General features: G+C 38.8%; 1 protein-coding gene across 1 annotated transcript; it reads left to right on the forward strand.

Moving 5' to 3' along the window:
• The first annotated feature begins 1214 nt into the window (after positions 1 to 1214).
• FTM1 (Plant stearoyl-acyl-carrier-protein desaturase family protein) lies at positions 1215 to 2713 on the forward strand. Its single transcript, XM_068468941.2, has 2 exons — positions 1215 to 1863; positions 2075 to 2713. The coding sequence occupies exons 1-2, from the start codon at positions 1243 to 1245 to the stop codon at positions 2639 to 2641; spliced, it is 1188 nt and encodes a 395-aa protein (XP_068325042.2). The 5' UTR covers positions 1215 to 1242; the 3' UTR covers positions 2642 to 2713.
• Positions 2714 to 8530: the final 5817 nt, after the last annotated feature.

Here is an 8530-nt window from a genome sequence, read left to right on the forward strand (position 1 = left end):
GCATGATAGAATCAAACCCTAATTACAATTCATTGTTACTTAAGTATCGTAATTATATATAACTTAGGTTTCTTACTCTTTAGGTAATCTTAATCCTTAAGGCACAAGCTTGTGATGCATGTATAAAAGAGTTTATCGTATGAATCAAATTAATCCCATTAAATTGAACATTTCTACACTAAATGTGATGCCTTTGTTAGCAAGATTTATTAATGCAAGTGTTATACAAAAAGTCATTTGTTATTCCGCACAATTAATTAGTACACAAAAGATTTGGAGAGATTTTTCAGTGTGATTAAAACGTATCATCCCGTGTTACTATACAAATGGTAGGATATGTGTGTTAAAAAGTTAATAAATTAAAAGATAAAAATTTCTCACTACATATATAAAAATACATGATGTACTACGTGTGTTTCGGTCACAATGAAGTATTTCTCCAAGATTTGGAGAGATTCATTATAGCAAAGACCAACTGGGGGTATTTACTTTCTTAGTTAAGTATTGTTGAATCTCTGTTGACCGACCAACCAAACACACTCGTCCAAGTAAAATGAGATTTAAAAACTTAATTAATGGATAATTAGTAGATAATTGGGATTTTAATTTCGATGTTACCAAAGACGAGTAATGCGATAGCTGTCGATTACCATTTCAAACCCACAGAAATCAGCTTTCCATTTCTCCCCTCCTCTCAAAACCACTGCACCCCTCGGTTTTCAAAACCAACAGTTTCCCTAAATTCTTAAATTGACATTATTGCCCTTTCCCTATTTTTGCTTCTAAAACCTTGCTTTGCGTAATTAAAACACAAACTTTTCTTTTCGGCACCAAGCAAGCAATGTCATGACCGGAATGAGACTACAAAGGTACATAAATTGTTGATAAGAAGGTAAAAAAGTTGGCTAAAAACAATTTGCTCCTCCATAGCATTGACGGCACGTTCAAAATTCTTATTTTTCGTAATTTATAATAATAAAGCAGAATATTATGTACTCGATAAATAAACAAACAATTTTCAATTTTATAAAAGATTTCCAGTTATAATTAGAATAATGTGTCACATTTTTCAAATTGCTTACCTAGTCCGAACAAAGATATCGTTTGTCGACAACATAGAACAAAGTCGCATTACAGTAATTAGATTGAAAACAAAGGGTAATTTAGTAATACAACTCCTTATAAATATAAGCCTCTGCAAACTGAGTGACAAAGGCAGTGCAAAAGAAACAAATTCGAGCCATGCAGACCTCGCTCTACATTGACACCAACACTCTTGCAAGGCCTCCACTTGGCCACACCCCAACCCACCACCGCCTCACTCCACCAAACCCCACCATCAAATTCCGATCAACACCCAGAGTCTCCGCCGTGGCCACAACTTCCCCGCCACCTCTAACTCTGCAGAAGGCCCACTCACTGCCGCCTGAAAAAGTTGAGCTGTTCAAGTCGCTAGAGGGTTGGGCCGAGCAACACGTCCTCCCTTTCCTAAAACCGGTGGATCAGTGTTGGCAACCTAGCACCTTCTTGCCCGACTCATCACTTCCGGAAGAAGAGTTTCTGGATCAGGTTCGAGCCCTCCGTGATCGAACCAGCGAGCTCCCTGACGAGTACTTTGTGGCGCTCGTGGGGGACATGATTACTGAGGACGCGTTGCCCACTTATCAAACCATGGTAAATGGGCTAGACGGAGTGAAGGATGAGACTGGTTCTAGCCCGAGCGCGTGGGCTCGATGGAATCGGTCTTGGACGGCTGAGGAGAACAGACATGGGGATCTGCTCCGCACATATCTTTACTTGTCGGGTCGGGTCGATATGCTCAAGATCGACAGAACCGTGCAACATCTCATTGCAGCCGGCATGGTGAGTCCGATTACATACATGATTTTATTATACAATATTATTATTATTTTCAAATTTTTTTTTTTTGGGTAAAAATTATTAATCGTATTTTTCTTATTTTTTTTTAATTTATTATTTAGCATTTATGTGTATATTTTTTTTAATTAATTGTCTAATGCAATTATGATTATGCAAAATAAATTTTTTTTTTTTTTTTTGGGTTAAATTTTAGAATCCAGGGACAGAGAACAATCCCTACTTGGGGTTCGTGTACACGTCGTTCCAAGAGCGAGCCACGTTCGTATCGCACGGCAACACAGCTCGGCTCGCCAAAGAGGGCGGCGATCCAGTGCTCGCGCGCATTTGCGGCACCATTGCATCCGACGAAAGGCGCCACGAGATGGCCTACGCCAAGATCATTGAGAAGCTCCTCGAAGTGGACCCCAACGGAGCAATGGTGGCGATCGGCGACATGATGCGGAAGAAGATCACGATGCCGGCGCACCTTATGTACGATGGGGAAGACCCGAAGATATTCGAGCACTTCGCGGCGGTGGCCCAGCGGATCGGCGTGTACACGGCGGACGATTACGCGGATATCTTGGAGTTTTTGATCGGACGGTGGAAGTTGGAGAAGCTGGAGGGATTGGCGGCAGAAGTTGCTCGAGCACAGGATTTCGTGTGTGGGCTGGCACCGAGAATTAGAAGGCTTCAGGAACGGGCGGATGAGCAAGCACGGAAGATGGCGCCGCAGGCGGTTAAGTTTAGCTGGATCTTTAATAAAGAGTTGGCCTTGTAATCATTTCATCAATAAACTAATGTTACTAGAAATGGGATGTAATCACAACAAATAATTTGGTTTCGTTTTTTCTTTTTGTGGGGCAGTCTTTCTTAGGGTCGCATATTCTTTTTTTTTTTCCCTTTCTAAATATTACATTTGGTACTTTTTGACGCAATTAAAAATTTCTCCGTTGAAATGATGTGTGCATGTTACATTAATTAATAAATTTATCTCATTCAAGGCCGGCTTTTGAAGGTGTGCAAGTGCGACCGTACAGGCCCCCAAAATTGGAAAGGTCCCCGATTTTTAAATTTTACAAGAATATATGTATATATAGCAATACGTGTAAAAGATAATAAAATCAAAAAACCAACTCCAACTCATAGCCTAAAATCTATAATTTCCCTTCAATCCCACCCCCCCCCCCCCCCCCAAAAAAAAATCCATTCCAATCCAACCCTAGTTCTAATTTGGGCCTAAAACCTAAAACCTAAAAATAAAAAAATAAAAAAAAAAGATTTCTAATTTGGGCCTAAAACTTAAAAATAAAAAAATAAAAAAAAAAAAGCTAGAAATCGGCCAGGATTTAGCCCAGAAATTGGTCATGTGCTGCAGTTTGCGGACCCACCCACACGCGCTTATACCCCACTTGCCTATTTCATTGGGACTAGGATTCTCTCCTCTCTTTTTTTCTCTCCTCATTCCTCCTCTCCTATTTGAATGGTCATGGTTAAACTACATCAACATCTTATTAATTTTTTATAGCAAGAGAAATACAAAATAAGAGAATGTGAGAGGAAGGGAGATAATCCTACTCCATTTCATTGATGAGCCTAACGACTCTTTTATGTAATCTAATAGCATACATTCAAATGGGTTGTTGGTATCCAACAGTTCATATTTAATTGATGTAATGTTTAATTTTAATTTTTTAAATTTATTGAATCTAACGGTTGATGTGACATCCCGTCCCGGAAATAACGAAACGTATATATGAAATTACAATTTTACCCCCTAGTTCGTTTTTATCACATTAGTGTTGTGTTGTGTGGGTTGTGGGACCACACACACTCATACACTCTCTTTTCTCCCGGGATTCCCTCCCTCTTTCCCTCACTCTCTGTCTTTCTCTGTCTCTCTCTCTCTCCCCGAGTTCTTCTTCTTCTTCTTCTTCATTCAACACACGGACACACATACAAACATACTCAAACCTTCACCAATCAAGAAACCAAGACCACCCTCGTGCTCGTGAGGCTGAGAGGAGTTCAGAGGTACCATTTTCAGGTAAGAAAACTATCATTTTCACGTCGATATCACCATGGCCGATTTGAGCACTGTTCATGCAAACCTAATCTAGCTTGTTTTAGTAGATTCTAAGCTTGTAGTTGTGTTTGTGAGGTTCCCAGGAGCTTGGGAGTATTTCGTTGGACGAGTTTGGACGTCGGGATCGTCCTGTTCAAAGTTGGCCGAACTTGGATTGTTGTTGCAGGTATGATCTAGTGAGTTTTAGCTTGTAAAAGTGGTCTAACGTGATTCTACTAGTCCTAAGCTTCATTTTGGTATAAAGATCGTGAAAAATGGTTGAAAAACGAAGGAGAAAACTAAGTTTGAATTTTTCCCAGTTTTCCGGCGCCGTCGCCGGCGCCGGAGTCTCGCCGGAGAAGAAAGGGGAATATTCCGTTAAGTCTAACGGAATATTCCTAACGGCAGTGACGGCGTCAGTTAGATTTAACGGAATATTCCGTCAGTTTAACGAAATATTCCTGACGGTGTCAGTTGACGCCGTCAGTGTGCATGGCACGTGGCCGCGCGTGGGGGGCGCGTAGGTCCGTGCCTATTCAGGCGCGTGGGGGCGCGTGCGGGGTCCAAAAATTATTTTAAAAATATGGGTGTGATCCTGAGGTTGTGTAGATCACGTTGGTATATTCATTTGTCCAATTTGAGCAATGTATGAGAAGTTATTACAAGAAGTTGGTTATGTGCTTTTAAATTAACGTTTTCGTAGCTATTTCGCGTATAGGTGATACGTATCCCGAGGACGAGCGTACACACTCGAGGCAGGGGGGCTACGACCCTTCTAATTACCAGTGAGTGGGCTTTTGTTTTCCGTATATACCTATATACATTTATATTCCCAGAAATTAAATAGAAAAGGTTATTTGTTTTATGCCATACATCATATGAATGTCGTTTACGCATCATCGCATGTATTAGTAGTGGCATACATATATATATGTGTATTTGGTGATGTGGACGCACAGGTAAGTGCCAGGTAAGTGGTATTCATGTTGTTATGCAGTAGTAGTTTGAGATGTTAGAGAGCTCATAATCTGCACCCCCGGTGTTAGTGCTCCCGCCCGAGGCCAGGGCACAGCCTTCACGTGTATGTTCACCAGCACCGCATGCTCGCCTTGGATCCAAGTTAGGTGCAAGCCTGTCGTACAGACCACATTAGGTGGTTCCGACTTGTAGGTGACCCGCGATTTATCGCACAGCTTCACGTGATCGTAGCACTATAGCATATATATATATTACACCCAGCCTGTCGTACAGACCACGATAGGTGGTTCCGACTCGTGTGCAGATTCAGTTATTGAGTTGAGAGTGGAGCTCTAGATGCAGCCGTACAGGTCACGTTAGGTGACTCCCGGCTGCTAGATTATATGTTATTGAGATGAGTTATGCTTGAGCATTTACATTTATTATGAGATTCTGATGTGGCATATTCTCGAGCATGAATGATATATTATAGAGCATGATTGGCATATCTATACATACGTATATATGTTCATTTTCTGGGAAGTATACAGGTTTTACGACGAGGGGTTAGAATGTGTTTTGCTAAAGAGTTTTCAAAGAGCTTTGTTTTTGCCCACTCACGCTTTTGTTTTTGCGCCCCTCCAGGTTCTAGTGGTCTAGCAGGTTCGGTGGTTTTTCCCAGAGGGCGTCCCGGCATTTCTGACAGACACTCACCATTGTAGGGTCACCTTCGGGTGTAATTATGTCGCATCTTTCCTTTTTGACTGCTGTAGACTTGCTCTGAATTTGTGTCTCACATACGCTAGCACTTGTTTTAGTACTTTGTATGCTAGTTTTTAATTATTCATACTTTTATATTACTATCTTCATAGCTTCCGCACGCGCACATGGCTACGTCACCTTCGTGTGACGGCCAGCACTCCCTGATCTCGGTCGGGGTGTGTCAGTTGACATCGAATATAATCAAATCCAACAGTAAAAAAAAAAAAGATCTAACGGCCCAAATTTAAATCTAACAACTAAAATAATTAAAAAAAAATTTAACTCAAAATTCACCCAAAAACTCTATATATACTTATGTATTTGTTCAAACACCCACACAAAACTCACTTTTCTCCTACAATTCTTCCATTTTTTCTTTTTACCATTTCTTTTCATTTCCAAAATTTTCAAGATGGCAAAACAGCATATTAGAGGTCGTAATTGGACCTTTGAGAAAGATGTTGCTTTATGTTTGGCATGAGTTTCTATTAGCGAAGATGGTGCCATCGGCACGAATTAAAATAAAAAGGTTTTGTGGGGCTAAAATTTTAGGTCAGAAGGGTTAGAGCACAAAAGCTATTTCTAGGTTAAAACCTAAATTTTTGGACTAAAAAAATTTAGGTTTTAGGCCAAGGGTTGGAGATGGTCTGAGGCTTCTCTATATGCGCTTGGAAATGAGGGTTGGATCCCATCCAGATCCAAATTGTGGGGATCCTAGGGATCCTCATATCTTAGCATTTCATCGTACATCGTGCGATTAGAAATTATTTGACCTTTTTTTTTATTTAAAATTAAACACAAATAATACCTGACGAAAATTGGCCACACGATGTACGATAACGGTTAGGACGTGGGAATCCTAATATCCCCACAATAGTAAAGTGGATCCGGAGAGCACAAGTGTAAGGCTTCTCAATATGCGCTTGGGAATGGGTTCAAGGCTTGCCTCCATCATTTCTTCTTTACCATTATTAAATGCATAAACATCCACATTTGGCTTCGTTTTTTCCTTTTGTGGGGTAGTCTTTCTCAGGGTCATATATTCTTTTGTTTTTTTCTTTCCAAATATTACATTTGGTACTTTTTGACGTTGAAGTGATGTGTACATGTTACATTAATTAGCGAATTTGAGCTCGTTTGAATGTATTTTTAAAATGATTGAAAACGTTTTTGGTGAAAATGTTTTTGGAACCAATTCTTAGTAAAAATGTAAGTAAATCCTAGAAAAACACTTAAAAGTGTTTCCCAAAAGAAGCACATAACTGATGCTTCTTGCAGAAAGCACTTAAAGTGTTTTTGGAACCGAAAAACATTTTCTCTAAAAGAGCTTTTAGCCATTTTAAAAGCACATCCAAACGAGCCCTTTATCTCATTCAAGGTCGGCTTTTGAAGGTGTGCAAGTGGTGCCACCGCATAGACCTCCAAAATCGGAAGGGTCCTTGATTTTTCAATTTTACAAGAATATACGTATATATAGCAATATGTGTAAAAAGTAACAAAATCAACTGTTAGCACAAGTGTAAGGCTTCTCTATATGCGCTTGGGAATGGGTTCCTCCATCATTTCTACTTTACTATTATTAAATGCATAAATTTTCACAAAAATAATATAAAAATTCCACAAAAAAATAACATAAAAATTCGAACCTTAAACCTCTAAGTAATTAAGAAAAAAACAATGATCCAACTTTCCATCAGTTGAGTAGTAATAATTTTTGTTGCTATTACAATTTATAGAAAGTATAACTGAAAATAAAAAAAAATTAAGTTTGCAGTTTTGGGTGCCTCTAATTCACTTTCGCACATGGCCCTCGAAATCTGAGGACTATCCTGATCTCATTTATTCTTGATTGTATGAATGTATCATTTGATTACATAAAATAGTACCCTAATATTGTATAAGAGTAATGTTAGGAAGGCCAAATTTTTTAAACCAAATAGTGTAATTGTAGATGATTGAATTATTAATTAAATGTATTAACGTGCTTGTTTTTAATTGGTAACACATTATTTGGTTTTCATATTTGGTTTAAAATTTTGATCTCCCTTATATTATCCTTATATAAATAAGTAGTCTCTCTAACATTACTTATTTTGTAATCATGTTGTAATAATATATTTGGAGTCTGCTGAGTTTTGAATGTGTTGAGCAATATAGTGAGTTATGTTTTTTGTCATATTTTTTATACTACATTTATATTAACTTTCAAATATAAGTAGGACCCACTAATACAAGTTGGTTCTACCGGTATTAGAGATATGATATAAACTACATATGTAATATGAAAAATATGGGAGAGTAACATTGTTATGGTAGTAAGTGACATCATTATGATATGAATAACTCAACAGTCTTCAAATCAAATAATATCACCACCGAGTCTCCACTTACGGGAATGCAAATCTGGATTTGACATCTCTTGTGCTCGTGTTTGTCTAGGTGAGAAGGGCAGATGGTCCTAACAGAATAGACCTAAGGAAACGACCAAGCTTCTAGCTACCAACCCATTTATATCGGGAAAGTCAGTAGACAAACCTTAACAACGATTTCATTCAAAACTATTTTCTTATCTGGATAATATAAACTCCGTCTCTCTTTCCATTATTGAAACTGTCTCAGGAGTGAGCTTTGTTCACACCGAAATATAAAAATTAATTAAACTATATCTGTTCATACTAAGGCTAACAACCAAACTACCAGCAAACATACAACAGGGGCACTGCATAAAGACGACGCTACAAGTAGCAGAGATCGTCGTCACCCCACATAACCATAGCTTCCTTTATTTCAGTGGAGGGCAGGCAGTGCGTTCTTGTTGAGAACGTGAGCAAGCGAAGATGGGGTTTTGTCCACCCAAATTAATAACATTAAACAACGCATTTGACA

The sequence above is a fragment of the Pyrus communis genome, chromosome 10 (assembly GCF_041283825.1).
Source record: "Pyrus communis isolate YQ-2024b chromosome 10, ASM4128382v1, whole genome shotgun sequence".
Taxonomy (NCBI): domain Eukaryota; kingdom Viridiplantae; phylum Streptophyta; class Magnoliopsida; order Rosales; family Rosaceae; genus Pyrus; species Pyrus communis.

What these genes read in the sequence shown, in the direction of transcription:
- FTM1 (XM_068468941.2), top strand. Translation starts at nt 1,243, where the DNA reads ATGCAGACCTCGCTCTACATTGACACCAACACTCTTGCAAGGCCTCCA. An exon ending in ATCTCATTGCAGCCGGCATG is followed by an intron (nt 1,864 to 2,074) that starts GTGAGTCCGATT and finishes GTTAAATTTTAG; the next exon opens with AATCCAGGGACAGAGAACAA.